This window comes from Pantherophis guttatus, chromosome 4, assembly GCF_059756535.1.
Source record: "Pantherophis guttatus breed Tessera chromosome 4, ASM5975653v1, whole genome shotgun sequence".
Lineage (NCBI taxonomy): Eukaryota > Metazoa > Chordata > Lepidosauria > Squamata > Colubridae > Pantherophis > Pantherophis guttatus.
Window position 1 is genome coordinate 37,890,079 of NC_142066.1, and position 16,576 is coordinate 37,906,654.

At 36.8% G+C, this 16,576-nt stretch overlaps 1 protein-coding gene across 1 annotated transcript; it reads left to right on the forward strand.

Annotated features, from left to right (window-relative positions):
• The first annotated feature begins 1,126 nt into the window (after positions 1-1,126).
• LOC117658937 (olfactory receptor 13G1-like) lies at positions 1,127-8,183 on the forward strand. Its single transcript, XM_087893630.1, has 3 exons — positions 1,127-1,132; positions 5,909-5,983; positions 7,221-8,183. Exons 1-3 carry the CDS (start codon positions 1,127-1,129, stop codon positions 8,181-8,183), a joined length of 1,044 nt encoding a protein of 347 aa, XP_087749756.1.
• Positions 8,184-16,576: the final 8,393 nt, after the last annotated feature.

The window sequence follows — 16,576 nt, forward strand, 5'->3', positions numbered from 1 at the left end:
CCACTTGTTTACTGGACCCGTGTCCCTCCTGGTTAGTACTGGCTTCCCGGGAGGCTACACGAGGCTGGCTCCAGGGAATTATCAACGCTTCATTGAATGAGGGTCACTTTCCCGCCACCTTGAAAGAGGCAGTGGTGAGGCCGCTCCTCGAGAAGCCTTCCCTGGACCCGGCAGTATTAGCCAACTATCATCCTGTCTCTAACCTTTGCTTTGTTGCAAAGGTTGCTGAGAGTGTGGTCGCATGACAGTTTCCACAATTCCTGGAGGAAACATCTTATCTAGATCCATTCCAGTCCAGGTTTCAGGTCTGGGCACAGCACGGAAACAGCATTGGTTGCGTTGGTAGATGATCTCTGAAGAGCTTGGGACAGGGGTTGCTCCTCTGTTCTGGCCTTATTAGACTCAGTGGCTTTTGATACCATCAACCATGGTATCATGCTGCACCAGTTGGAAGAGTTGGGGATGGGGTCACCGTGTTACGGTAGTTCTCCTCCTTTCTCTCAGACCTGTCGCAGTTCATGTTGGCGGGGGGCAGAGGTCGACCTCAAGGCCTCTCATTTGTGGAGTGCCTCAGGGGTCGGTTCTCTCGCCCCTTCTGTTCAATATTTATGTGAAGCCGCTGGGTGAGATCATCTGTGGCTTTGGGGTGAAGTACCATCAGTACGCTGATGACACCCAGCTGTACATCTCCACCCCAGGCCACCCCAACGATGCCCTTGAAGTAATGTCCCAGTGCCTGGAGGCTGTGTGGATCTGGATGGGGAGGAACAGGCTCAAGCTCAACCCTTCCAAGACTGAGTGGCTGTGGCTCCCGGCATCCCGATATAGTCAGTTGACTCCATCACTGACTATCGGGGGTGAGTATTTGGCCCCCCCAGAGAGGGAGCGCAATCTGGTAGTCCTCCTGGATTCTCAGCTGTCCTTGGATGAACATCTGATGGCTGTAGCCAGGGGGATCTTCTGTCAGGTTCGCCTGATTCGTCAGTTGCGGCCCTTTCTTGATCAGGATTCCCTGTGCACAGTCACTCATGCCCTCGTCACCTCACTCCTGGACTACTGCAATGCTCTCTACATGGGGCTCCCCTTGAGGAGTACCCGGAGGCTCCAACTGGTCCAGAATGCGGCCATGCAGGTAATTACGGGAGCTGCTTGGCACTCCCACATAAAACCGCTCCTGCGTGAGCTGCACTGGCTCCCAGTGGTTTTCCAGGTGCGCTTCAAGGTGTTGGTTACCACCTTTAAAGCGCTCCATGGCTTAGGACCTAGTTATCTTCGAGACCGCCTGCTGCTACCGACGACCTCCCACCGACCTGTGCGCTCCCACAGAGAAGGCCTCCTCGGGGTGCCATCAGCCAAACAATGTAGACTGGCACCTCCAGGAGGAGGGCCTTCTCTGTGGGGGCACCTACCCTCTGGAATCAGCTGCCCCCTGAGATAAGGAGAATCCAAGACCTCAGTGCCTTCCGCCGTGCCCTTAAAATTTCTTTTTTCAGCAAGCCGGGCTGGCTTAACATATTTTTTAATATTTTTTAATTTTTAATTGGTTTGTTATCTTAAATTGGGGCCAAATTAATTGTTGTTTTAATTGTTTTTAATGTTTGTATTGTATGTTTTTATCTGGCTGTACACCTCCCTGAGTCCCTCAGGAGAAGGTGCGGTATATAAATTCGAGATAAAATAAAATAAAATAAAAATAAACATTGTCTTAATGATTTCTTCATCAGTAATTATCTTCTCTCCTTTCCAGTTTTGGCAAATTGTATCTTGTGAATCAGTTATCATGATACTCCACCAAGCTCTCTCCATAACCCCACTATTATATATAACTAAAAAAGAGAGATTAGCAATGAACATTGAACTTTTATTGAAAGCTATGAAACTTTATAAAATGTTCTCATAATTGGAAAGGTTAACAAAGGAAATATGGGTTGTTCCACTTTCAAGTGCATCGTTCACAAGAAGGAGAAGGAGAAGGAGAAGGAGAAGGAGAAGGAGAAGGAGAAGAAGGAGAAGGGAAGAAAAGCTATTATTTCAGCAATGGATTATATCTGTCTCCATATATGTGTGTGTGTGTGTGTGTGTGTGTGTGTGTGTGTGTGTGTGTGTTTTCTCAGGTTTTTGCGGGTGTTTGTATGTAGGTCTTTGGTTATTCGGGTCTTCTCCCACATAAAATTGGAAGTGTCTTGGCAACGTTTCGATGAAGTCTCATTCGTCATCTTCAGGCTGGTGTTCTCGGCTTCGTCCTTCCAGGAGCTTCCAAGCTCCTGGAAGCACGAAGCTGAGAACACCAGCCTGAAGATGACGAATGAGACCAAGGTCTTAACTGGAAGACCCTTGTTTATTTAAGTTATAGTCTCCATTGTAGAAATTCTTTTGTCAGGAATGGAAAGTCTCTTTGAGTTCACACCAGTAATGTAACAAATAATAAACATTTAATTCCCTTCATTCTCTCTCTGTCTCTTACACTGTATGAAAAGCAAATTCTTCTACTCACTTATTTGTTTCACAGTTCTAAATAGATTGTTATAGAATTACTTGGCAAGCCTTATTGGGTCTTTACAATATTTCAAAGGGGTATTTTATTTTTCTAAACAATAGGGCAAAGCATTGTCACAAGCTACTGCAAATGGTTAAAGACAAATTTTATTTTTTATTTATTTTATTTTATTGGATTTCTATACCGCCCTACTCCCGAAGGACTCAGGGCAGTGAACAGCCACAGAATAAAACACATAAATACAAAAATTTAAAATAGAATAAAAACAAATTAAATAATTTGGCTGAAACAAATTTAAAATACCCAATAATTTAAAAACAAATTAAAATTTACATTTAAAAGGGGAGAAGATTTAGGTCAGGCCAGCTTGATGAAATAAGAGAGTCTTGAACACGCAATGGAAGGTGCACAGATCCGGGATCCTCTGTATCTCCGGGGGGAGCTCGTTCCAGATTGTAGGTGCCCCCACAGAGAACGGTCTCCCCCTAAGGGCCGCCAGTCGACATTGTTTGGCCGACGGCACCCGGAGGAGCCCCTCTCTATGGGAGCGTACTGGCCGGTGGGAGGCTATTGGTAGCAGGCGGTCCCGTAGATAACCAGGAGCGCTCCATAGCCATGGAGCGCTTTAAAGGTGATAACCAAAACCTTGAAGCGCACCCAGAAGATCACTGGGAGCCAGTGCAGCTCGCATAGGAAAGGTGTTACATGGGAACTCCACGTCGCTCCCGTAACCATAACCAAATGAGTGATGCATTATTTCCCTCTTTTATTGGAGTAGTCTCCCATGCAACTTTAAAGCAGATATTCTGGTATAAGTACAGGAGGAGGAGCAGGCATCAAGCCACCTTCAAGTTATTAAAAGTATTGGCTGTTTTTGCAAAATGACATCAAGTTCCAGGAAAAGGTAAATCAGTTGTGGTTGCTTCATTCAACACTCAGAGTTGTTGATTGATTGCAGATGCTAAATTAGCTTAAAAATTTTAAATCATGATCACAGCCTGGATAATAATAATAACATAACAAATGGGATTAAATTTATACAGTAACAACTAATCATACTGATTACATTTGTTTTACTTTAAGTAGGCTAATTCTAGACCAAAAGTTAGATTCAAATGACATATCTATGTCCAAACTCCTTATCACCATTATAGATCTCAAAACCATCTCAAAACCATTTCAAGGTATTATAGGAAAAAAATAATTAGATTAAATACTTGCCTTCATGAGTATTATTTGCTGGCCCCTTGAATGTTGAAGGGTTTTGCTATGTTTGTTTGTTTGTTTGTTTAACCCTGGCAAGGATCAGTTTCTCTTCCTTTCTGCTATCATAATGGCTGTTGACAACTAGTTGCTCTGATTATAAGCATTACCTGGGAACCAAGCCAGAATTGTTGAGTGATTTCTTGGTATGAAGTGATGGGGCCATTGAGAAATCATCATAGCTCTTTGAAATTGTTCATTGAATTACTTCAATATCTTGTCTTTCTTTCCTTTGGCATCTTTTTATTTTTTCTTGACAACTTTCACTCTGTGTTTCAACATTCAGACTGACTTCTGTTTATTTGTCTTTGGTACTTTCTTTTCATATTCATCTTTAAATGTGCTTTTATCTCACAGTTCCTCTTGTTCCTATCAATGAGGTTCTGGACTTCAAAACAGTTCCTGATGTTCTTATATACAATGGTAGGTAGATTCTTAAGGCTGCATCATGTAAACTAATTTGATTTGTTTTTCTGGTTTGGCTTGACTTGGAAATTTCATATAAACAGTATTTGATTTTTTCCATAGCCAACCCCTTGTTACAATCTTGTTCTATGTTGTAGTGATAAAATATTCAGTTTTATTTATTTATGTTCTCTGAGTAATAACTTGCTGATGTTGTTTTAATTGTTCAGTGAATAACCATCAATGCCAGGCTGATGGAGTGGCACTGCTCTTCCTGCAACCCAGAAAGACAAACTGTGTAATGGCAGAATTGTTTATTTCTACAACCCTGATTCCAATGATATAGAAAGATAAATTACATTACTGATTCTTTTATTGGAATCAGCCCATCATTTTTAATATTAAACATTATTATTGGGTGAAGAGAGAGGGGAGGGAGAATATATAAATTGCAATTAAATTTCCTGGTAATCCTTTTAAAGTCTACTTGAGAAATAAAACAAACATTGGATAGTTGGATGTGCAATCTATGAGTTCCATGACCATAAAATAATATATTTTATTGACTTTTATATACTGGTTATTTAATCAAAGAGCTGAATGGATGTTAGAGTCAACACACAACTACCCATGCCATACACTACATCAGCAACCATTGTTGTAAAATGATTTCTACTTGTGTCTGAACATGCAAGATCTAATACTTCAGGGGTACCACAGAAGAAATGATTGATGACATTGGAATCACAAAAAGAAATCTGCAGCGTAAGTCCAGCTTGTACAACAGAGTTTATCATTCCACCAATCCATACAAAGATTGCTATGCCAACACATACTTCTTTCCTCATGATAATAGTCTAATGCAAAGGATGCCAAATAGCAGCATAGCGATTAAAAGCCATAAATGAGAGAAGGAACAGCTCACTGTTGTGGTCTGCTGGCGGCCTGTGGAGCTGGCAGCAGAATCGGACAATGAGGAGGCTGGGGAGGAACATGGGCCAGTCCTGGAGTCTGGGGAAGACTTGGACGACGGCTCAGAGGCAGAGATAGGGCCAGGGCCACCTGGGAATTATGTGCTGCCTTCGGAGCCTCCAGAGTCAGACATCAGAGAGGCAAAGGAACAGGGGGAGCCTAGGTCATAACACTCTGATCCCAAGGCCCATATAATGAAAAATACTTGTGTGATGCTGCCATAAAATGAAATTGTTTTGCTATGGCTCAAAAAACTCTGGAGTAACCCAGGAATTGTAACTGAGATAGACAATATATTCACTATGGACAAATTGAATATGAGAAAGTACATAGGTGTGTGGAGTTTCTTGTAAATAGATATAGTAAACATGAGGATGAAGTTGGCAGCTGGAGCTGCAGCATAGATGAATGCAAATACCCAGAAGAGAACTATCAGTTGCAAGAGTGGCATTGTTCTAGCCAGTGAATGTAACAGAAGGGAGAAAGAACCAGGGGACAGGGGATCAGTCTGAATGGTTACAGCTATTGGGAGTTTCTTTGTTTTTCTCTTTGGGGTTTGAACAAATGTTGCTTTATAATTAGAAGCATCCAATTATAGATTCTTCTGAAGTCCCCAACGTGTTTCTCCCAGGTGCAACATCAGTTTATGAGAATAAAGATTTCTAACCTGAAAACTGGGTTATTGTGGAAATAAAGGTGCTTACCACAAAACCAGCCTTTTCCATTAGACTTGATGTAATGTGATTGGTTTCAATGTTTTGCTGCTGATAGATGCCAGACTGCAATATCTTTCCAACCAAAAGAAGAACAAAGTCCAGTAAGAACAAAGAAGAAATTAGAATGCAGGTAAATAACTTCAATATTAGGTGTAATACTAACTGAATTTTACATTGGTGCTCTTAACTATATTTTTCTCCAAGTTTTACCTGTACTTTTTACTAAAACACTCTGATTCTAATACTTTGGGACTCATACAAATTGTCATATTTTCTAATAGAAATATAACCCAGATACATTTTATTAAATGAGAACAGATCAGCAAACAAACTGTGGGTTCTGGAAATTTTTAGGTTTCACTAAATTTTGAGTCATGTGTATAGTCAAAAACACTAATCAGACAATTCCTAGGTTTCATATTAATAATACTTTTTTCAATAGAAAGAAATAGGTAAAGTCAAAAACAGTTTCTCAATCTATTGTAACATGCAGAATTTACTTAGTGTTTTTTTTTAATATAATGAAAAGAATATGAAAAAGTACATTTGATTCTTTTTCTAATCTTGTAAAATTAGATCAAATTGAAAGAGGATAATAATCTTGTAAGTAACAAATTACAATTTAAAAAACAGTATTCAATCCAGATTTCATTATGCTTTGAATAATCATATTAAAAACAATGGAACTGCATTTAAAGATAATTAAATATTTGATTGAATAAGTAGCTCAATCAAAATGAAAAGGTGCAAATGCTTGCAAGGATAGTTTTCCCCTTGAGTACATAATTCTCCCTAATTTTTGAGGACAAAAAGATCATTCAATTAAGGAAGCTAAAGTATATCAGTTCAATCTTACAATTATCTCATATCACTGTATCAATTCAATTAACAAAAAAGAAAATATCTTCTGAAACATAGCATTGACTTGAGATACTTCCATTCAAGAGTTCCATCCAAAATGTAAATCCATTTCAACAACTCAGTTTAATTTGGAGAATTGATAATTTTCCCTCAAATTATTTTTTTATTCAAGGTTTGTATAGTCATAGAAAAATTAATGTTCTTAAAGTACACACCAAAGATATAAGGAGCCCAATCTATACAGAAATGCTGAGGTTATGAAATTTACAAATATGTACAATAGTTCCACTACACAATAGAAAACTGATAATGATTATTTGCATTGGAAACTATTGTCATAAATATCAATGGCAAATATGCAATTATGTTTTGTGATGTTTGACTTAGGAACAAACTATATCTCTCAGATGAATAGCTATGTGGTCTTTAGAAATAAATTAACAACATTTATTCGGCAACATAAAAATACTACATTTATGACTGCACATAATTTTGGCTCTTTCTAGGTCACTGGAATCCGAATTGTTGAAATAAAAAACCATTCTGCTATTACAGAGTTTATCCTACTGGGTCTCACTGATTCCTCAAAAATACAGGTACTTCTCTTCTGGTTATTTGCATTCATCTACGTTGCAGCTCTAAGTGCCAATTTCCTCCTTATCTTTACCATATTTGTTTTCAAGAAACTCCACACACCCATGTACTTCCTCATATTCAACTTGTCCTTAGTGAATATATTTTCAATTTCAGTTACAATTCCTAGGTTACTCCAAAGTCTTTTGACCAATAGAAAAACGATTTCATTTTATGGTTGTATCACACAGGTATTTTTCATTATATGGGCCTTGGGGTCAGAAATGCTCCTTCTTTCATTTATGGCTTTTGACCGCTATGCTGCCATCTGTCACCCTTTGCATTATACCATTATCATGACGAAAGAAGTATGTGTTGGCATAGCAAGCATTGTATGGATTGCTGGGATGATAGATTCTGCCCTACATGCTGGTCTTATGCTGCACGTTTCATTTTGTGATTCCAATGTCATCAATCATTTCTTTTGTGATATCCCTCCAATGTTGAATCTTGCATGTTCAGACATCAGTATAAATCAATTTATGACCATGCTTGCAAATGTAGTATTTGGGATTTGTAGCTGTGGGTTGACTCTAACTTCTTATTTTTTTATACTGAGGAGCATCTTCCGGATTCATTCTGCTGAAGGAAAGAAGAAAGCATTCTCCACATGTTCCTCACATCTCATTGTAATCAGTCTTTACTTTACTGCACTCATTTACACATACATCAGGCCCCCATCAGTGTATTCCCTAGACAAGGACAAGCTTGTCTCTCTCATTTATTTGGTGATAACTCCAGTTATTAACCCAATCATATACTCACTGAGAAATAAAGATTTTAAAGAAGGAATCAAAATTCTCACAGGTTATCTCAGGCTGCTTCCAAAACCTTAAAATTCATAGACAAAATTCTGCTACACTTTTGATGTGCAGAAAACAATAGTTCTTTATAAGTTACATATTGTGCTTTGGAATTTCTTATGCAATATAAAATGCATGTAGCAATAGCTAAACAAAACTGGATTTATTAGTACATTTTTGAAGAAGAAAATCATAACATTTAATGTAAATAGGACTCATTCTTTAGTGTTGCTTTAAATATGAATGTCTAAAATATTTATTTAATTATCATATTCTATATGTGAGATATTCATTATCCATTATCCATTTGTTAAATATTCCATCATACAGTATATATTAGGGAAAGATATGTAAAATAATTTTCCTGTATGTGTCTTGAAATAGTTCAGCATAATATAAATTGAATTTTTTGGTTCTTGTTACGTGCTAAACTCGATTTGGAAACTGTATTTAAATTTTCAGCTAAAATTAGACTGTAATAGATATATTGGTTATTATACATTGAAAAATGGGTTAGTCAGGCAAGGCATGCATATAACATGGCAAAATATGTGAAAGAAACAAATAAAGTCTGAGAAATAAAGAAAGAGGTACTTTCTTTCACAATATATGAATTACAATTAAAACATTTGAACTTTGAAAGAAAGCATGAAAGCAGGTTTTTGCAAAATTGTGTAGTAAATTGCATCATTCTTGCGAATACCAAATGAGGATAAATCTGGAGATTCACAAATTTGTCTGCAAACAGAGAGACAAGAAGTAGGAATTGGGAATGCCATTCTTTTCCAGAGGGTTGATATAGCATGAAACCTATCCCTGGGCAGCAGGGTGATGATGATCTTATCACCAAAGACTAAGGAAAATGGGGGAGAAAACATGGAAGAGTACATAGTGGACTATCCTTCAGTGGGGTTTGTCTTCTATTTGCCAATATAACCATATCTCTGAACCAAATGTGGTCCTGTGTACCCAGGAATGAAAGTGAGAGAAGCAGAGGCATCAGGAAAAAAAATATCTAAAACATCTAAAAGAGTATCACAATGGGTAATGTAAAAGTCAATCTCTAGAAACCCATCTCTTCTGGGGAATAATGGCAAACTAAGATGGCTTTGCTTTTAGTGGAGCTGATGAATGTGATGGTAAATGAAGTAAGCAAAGCTCCATGAATTCCTCTTGGGAAAAGAAGAGCATTTGGGATGATCCAAAGGCCTCCTTATAGTCTTCCGCATTATGGGACTGTAAAGTAGTGTCGTAGATTTCAGAGCTCTGGGGTTTGGGAAAAACAGCTTGGCCCAAGCACAGTTGGAATCTTTCATGACAATACTAGATTTGCTCACTTCCTCTCTCAGTCACTTATACTGGAAACGGATTATAAAATTCCTTTTGACATTAATAAATTCCAAAAGGACATTTTTTATCACACTGCATGAATTTTCTCAAACCTGCAGCAGCATCAACCTTTCTAAAGAATACTAGGATACTAATAATACAAGTTGTACTTATGGAGACATAAAAATGACAATCTTATAAACTATATGTACTTTTCAGAAAAACACTAATTGTTCTTGAGAATACATATGACATGGGTTTCAAAAATCTGGTTAATAAGACTTTCAGCTGACATCATGGTGAGATTGGACATGGAGAGCAGGTCTCCGCACTTCCGCGCCAAGTTCTCCCCGTTGGTGGGCTCCAAAAGGAACCAAAGCTGCCTTGGAGGGGTGGTGAAGCAAAGAGGGACATCCTGTGAGGTCTCGGAGAATCGCAGATCTCTTGCCTGACCCAGGGCTTACTTTCCCTCTCAGCCATGATGAGAAGAAGAAACAGTCTAAGATGGCTGCACAAAGCTGGGACAGATGACAACCACCTAAGCTTTGAGCTGGTGTTGGCTTTGGTGAACAATGTGGAACTGGGTGAGAAGTTTTTTTTTTTTTTTTTTTTTTTTACCCAATAGTTAACCCCAAAAGAGAAATCTAGGATTTACTCAGAACTATCTGTTAAAGCGGCAATCAAATACTTTGAGAAAACTGCCAGATCGGAAGGAAAGGATTAAAGACAGAAAAAAAAAATCTTTAAAAATTCAGGAAATTGGGCTCTCAAATTGAGAAGTCATGACATTGGAAAGGCAATTTACAATATTGGAATAACGGATTTAAAAAATTAACACTGCTTCTATAATTGAATTACAATTTAAAATAATTAAAACCAGATTTCTAGTAACAATATTGAAAATTAACCTGAGAATGCCACCTGCTGATGAAAGGAAAATATACAAGCCTGGAAATACCCATTTAAGTGACTGTAACAATATTTACTGGATTATATACATCTACCCTATGACCACTGGAGATTTAAATGTGAGAACAAGTAAGACATTTAATTAAAGTGACCCCTGAATGTTAAGTTATATGACTGAATCTATCAAGGTGACTTAAAGAGACTTGGATAACTCCCTGGACTATGTAAATGGAACTGACTGACTACTTATGGAACATAAAGAACTGTGATTAGTGTATACTTTGAAGAGTCACCTCAGGTTTGAACAAATGGTTCTCGGGCTATGGGCCAAAAGTGGAATTTACTAAAACAAGATAAAATGCAACATAAGGAGGAAATGAGCAGAACAGAGGTGGGATTCAGCCAGTTCTGTCTGGTTCAGATGAATTAGTAGTGGTGACTGTGGGAGGCTCCACCCAGCCACCCATACGTAATGTGTGAGCACTGTGCATGCACGGAAGGTTGTGCACATGCACAGAGGAAGTGAGTGCGAGCAAAGCTAGCACACGTGCATACTTACATTTGCGAACTAGCAGGGAAGGTAAGTGAATCACTTTGAATGAGATGGTCTTGATGTTTCAAAGCATAAAGGATATTATACAGAAAGAACATAAAGTGATTATGGAATTAATGGATGGCATAGATCAAAAATTGGAAATTATTATACCAAGGACAATGAGTAATGACTAAGATACCCAGGAAAAGAAGGAGCTAGCAGAAAGAATAGAGGAAAAAACAGAATTGAGGAATCAACAAAAAGAAGATAATGAGAAGTCATCAATAAAATTAATAATGTTTGATGAATCAAACCAGGGGGCGAACATTCTAAGAGATCTGAAAAGAGTATGGATGGAGCAGGAAGATGCTTTGGGAAGGGAGACAGGGGTCCGGGCTGATAATTTCAAAGCTACACAGTGGAAGTGGATAGGGATGGGAGAAACACTTAGATTGTCTAGGCAGGATGTAAACACAGATACAGACAGAGATAAAACTTTAAGAGAAGAATATGGGAGGAAGGACTTCCGGTTTGCTTCTCGTAGCCGCCAGACGGTCCCTTGGGACCGCCAGCCCCTTCGCCTGTAAAGAGCCGCCTTTACAACGGAAAGGCAGCTCGAAAAACTCCATTTCCAGGAGGAAATGTGAGATAGAGCAGGTGAGTGTAGGTAGAGCTCTCCGCGAAGCCTCCAGAGTTTTTTTTTTATTCTTGGGGGCGAGCGGATGAGGCTCCCTATATCACTCACCATTTGCTCCGGGCGTTGGGAGACCTCTGCATTTTTGCAGAGCAAGGCTACGAAAACAAGCTTTTCAAGATAACTAACAGATTAAGCAAAGAGGATGAGATCTGGACCTGGACCTGTGACCCTAAATTGCAAGTATTTATACTTATTTTGCAAAGGATATTGAACAAAGTTAAAAAGAACTTTTAAAATGGCGACTGCCAAAATTTGAGCAGGGAAGCTGAAAAGGGAAAGTCCTTCCGTTTCTTATTAAGTCACAAAGTAGCGGAATAAATACTCCTGGCTACAATTGAAGAAAAAGCTCCACTTTTGTGTTTTCTCTTTTCTGGAGATTTGATTTGATATTGATCTCGTTTGGAAAGAAGCTTTTTTTTTTCTTTACTTGGCTTTTTTTTTCTCTCTTTTCTAAAAAAAGTTTGCCTGTGTGGAAATATGGCATTTAGGCTTACATAGCTGGACAACAAGCAGTGGGGGGGGGATTCCCCCATCCACAAACTATATGAACAAGTTCTTAACTTACAGTCTCAGAAAACTGATTTTAATATAACTGAATTTCTTCTGGAGGAGATTGTAAGAAGGGATGAGATTATGAATCAGAACTTTGAGAAATTTAAGCAGGAAATTAAAGAATTGGTGCAATTAAAGTTTGATATTTTACAACGAAAGATTATAAAAATGGCTAATGGTTTCTCAGAATTTATGATCAAGTTGGATACAAATACTAATCTATTAGAGTCTAAAATGGAGGAAATTGAGGACAATTTGGAAAATAAAATAGAAAAAATTGAAAATGATTTGATAAACATTCAAGACAATAGCTTAGAAGAAAAACCTAAAATGGAAGCTGATCCAAAGATTTGTAATGCAGAAAACATACAACAATGGATTGAAAAGGAAGTTTTAATGATGCAATATAATTTTACTGAATATGCGATTAGACTGAGAGGATTACAGGAAAATAACAGAGATGATTTAAGGAAAATATCTTCTGAAGTTCTGGCTGGGATTTTAAAGGTTCAACCTGAGGAGGTATTTTGTAGGATCGATAGAGTTTATAGAATAAACTCCTGGATTGCAAAGCAAAGGCAATTGCCTAGAGATGTGGTGATTTATTTTACAGATAAAGAAATAAGAAATAATATTGTGCAAAAATCTTTTAAGTCTACTTTGCAACTGTTTGGAAGAAAAATTTGGATATATAAAGAATTACCACCTAAGATGTTATTGGAAAGAAAGAAATTTGGTTTTCTGGTGGCTGAGCTTAAAAAAAGAAATATCTTATTCAGATGGAATGCTCCAGTTGGTATAATATTGAGATATCAAGGAGAAAGACATCAATTAAATACTGTTGAAAAAGCGGAAGAATTTTATCAAAATTTTTTAAAAATGAACTTAACATCTTTATGCACAACACAAGATAAGCAGAAGGAGTTAGAAATAAAGGAAAAATATCGAGTTACAGAGGCCTTTGTAGATGAATTGCCTTTGGATTCCTCAGACACCTCAGCTGGATTATTTATAAATAAGAGAGAAGTGGCATCGGATTCTAACGTGATGATTCACCAAGTCACAGACAACCATGGAAATCAACTAATTGATACACAACTTATAGAAAAGAAATATGAGTCACAAAAGCAAAACCAACAAGATCAAGTCATAAATCAGAACGAAAACCGATCAGTTGATATACAACTTGCAGAAAGGAAATTAGGATGGAGATCAAACCCACAAAAAGAAAGGAAAAAAAGAAACAGGTCTCACAAAAATAAAAATTTCTAAATTAAGCAACAGCGAAGCCAGTTATTTTTAAAAATACATGACTGAATATATGAAAAGATGGTTGAGGCGAAGTAGTGGTTAATATTACCCTGAGGAGAGTGACAGACCTCTGCAATGCCGTAATTTTGGGATGTGAAAAGGGCCTTAAATTGTTGGATTGGAATTATCTATTTTTGGTTTTCTTTTTATTGATCCATGTATTATATCTATGCTGAGCTATAAGGCAAGAGAGTTATGCTGGGGCATGCAGAAGATCTGGCTGTTACCCCATTATGACGATGGGAATTAATAATCCTGAAAAAAGCCACTATTACAGATATTATATGGAATACAATTATAAAGTCACTCGGGTGGTTGTTTTCTTTTTTTATATATACGAAGATATTCATTATTGATGGGGGCAGATGATAACTAAGGATTTTGAATATTCTGTTGCAACTGGGATGTTATGTTACCCTAATACGGATGATGGAGTCAGCAATCCAGTGGAAAGACATCAAAGAAGATATTATATGGATTATAAATTTAAAGTCATTGATTTTATTTATATAAAGGAATATTTTTTAGTAGGGTGGGCAGAAGAACAAAGATATTAGGAATTGTTGTGTATGGTAATTTTGTAATTTTGTACGAAAGTGGGTGGAGACAGGCTAGTGTATTGATTGTATAGATTAAGAAAAGGGATGCTTAAGAGATATATTTATGGGAGTGGAGGAAATGGATAGAACAGAACAAATGTAAAATTAGAACTTATGGGGAAGGCTGCTTTGAAATGTTATATTAATATACACAAAAGATTAAATGTTAAAGTAGGATTTATTATATAGTTTTAAAGTGGAAGGTTGTTTTGAAATGTTATATTAATATACAGACATAAGTATGGGGGAGGGGAAAAAAGGCAGATCATTGCTAAATTGGGAGTCATAATAATATTACTGTGTTAAATTAGAAGTTATACAGTGTTATAGTAGAATGTTATTTTGAAGTGCATGGTAAGAGGGGGAAGTAATAATATTAATAATATCATTAGAAGTAAGAGTCAGTATTTGGAGGAGGGAGTAAGGGGATGCTAAAATATTATATAATCTGTTATGTATTAGGTTTTTTATTTTGAAGAAGTCACAGGGGGGATGGGGTGGTGAGGGGGGGTTAGGGAGGAGGGAAAAAACGGGGGGAAATTTGTAATTGAAAAACTTTTTCAATAAGAAAAAGATAATTGTCACAGGAAAAGAATATGGGAGGAAGGTTAAAAAAAGAATAAAAATTAAAGTATTGATGCGAGCAAGAGATGATGGATAGAAGGCGGGTAGAAAAAAGAAAAAAGAAAAATATTTTTCCCCCTGAGGGAATATTAGCATACACATTTTTATAAAATAAGTGTAATGATAAGAGGGAGGTTTAGAAACTGAATGGCGGTAGTATTATGTATATTTAAACAATATGAAATAATGAAAGATTATAATTTGATATAAATGTATATTACTACTAGAAATACACATTAGTTATCACATATCACATATCGCATTCAGATGAATGTGATAACTATGATTAATAATATTATTTTATCTGTACTGAAATGTATGGCACCCAGGTGTCACACTGTTCACGCATTGATATGTATATGTAATATAAGATAAAAAACTTGAAAGAAAAAAAAAACATCTAGCTAATATGATTTTGAAGGTAAAGATTGAACCAAATCTTTCTCTGATCACAGTTTAATAATTTGATTCTTAAAGAGAAATGTTGCTTCATAATTGGAAACATCCAATTACGGACTCGCTTGAAGTCCCCAAGGTCTATTTCCTAAGAGTTGCAACAATAGTTTATAAGAAGAAAGACTTCTAACCTGGTATCTGGGTAGCAGAGGAGCTAGAAGTGCCTATGACAGTCTTCTCTATTAGACCAATGAAAATTGTTTGGCTCCATTGTTTTGCAACTGATAGATGCCAACCATAAATTTTTGTTTCATCCAACAGAAATGTAATTCAGTAAGAATGAAAAAGAAATTAGAATGAAGGTAAATATCTTCAACATTACATGTAATATTAACTGAAATCACATTGAAGTTCTTATTAACCTCATTTTTTCTCTCAGATCTTTACTTTCAATTTGCTCTGATCCTAATATTTTGGAAATTTTTGAATTAATTATCTTCAGAGCATTATATTCCCTCACAAATATTTCTTTGTAGAAACATAATTATATTTCTAAATATTATTCACTCCGCCTCAGATGCCCATATTTTCACCTCGTTGTCTTTTTTCCCAAATGGGCTCACCATGATATACTGTATTTCTCATATGTGGGATTTGCAAAGACTATATCAGGAATATAAATAGGCTTTGTATGGAGCATGTACATTCATAACATAGTACTCCCATCACTGTCTTTTCTTCTTTCTTTATTGTTCAACCACAAAAACATGTTAACGTTCTGTTTTAAGTTTCAGGACTTCATCAATCAAAAAAGGACTGAATATAAACAAGCAACATAATTAACCATGATGTAGGAACTCTGTAAATAGCTAAACACACTAACCAGGATGCTACATACATACATACATACATACATACATACATACATACATATATATATATATATATATATATTTATTTTGATTCATAGGTATAAATGTGCGATATTTTTGCAATCAGGGTTTTTTCCTATGTTGAAAGATGTTAAAATGGCCATGGTGGGATGAAATCTCTATTCATCACTTTCAGACCTGTCAGACATTTTATGTTGTTTCTTCTGTGACTTATGGGAGACTGGGATAGCACTATTTCGGCCTTTTTAGACCTCTTCAGCCAGACACACCCATATTTTGTGACTCCTCCCTGTAGAGGTCAAATATTTATTTCTTTTGATTCATAGGTATAAATGTGCGATATTTTTGCAATCAGGGTTTTTTCCTATGTTGAAAGATGTTAAAATGGCCATGGTGGGATGAAATCTCTATTCATCACTTTCAGACCTGTCAGACATTTTATGTTGTTTCTTCTGTGACTTATGGGAGACTGGGATAGCACTATTTCGGCCTTTTTAGACCTCTTCAGCCAGACACACCCATATTTTGTGACTCCTCCCTGTAGAGGTCAAATATTTATTTCTTTTGATTCATAGGTATAA

Excerpts from the sequence above, each read along its gene's own strand:
- LOC117658937 (XM_087893630.1), top strand. Across the intron at positions 5,984-7,220 it reads AAGAAGAAATTAGAATGCAG|GTCACTGGAATCCGAATTGT; the intron begins GTAAATAACTTC and ends GGCTCTTTCTAG.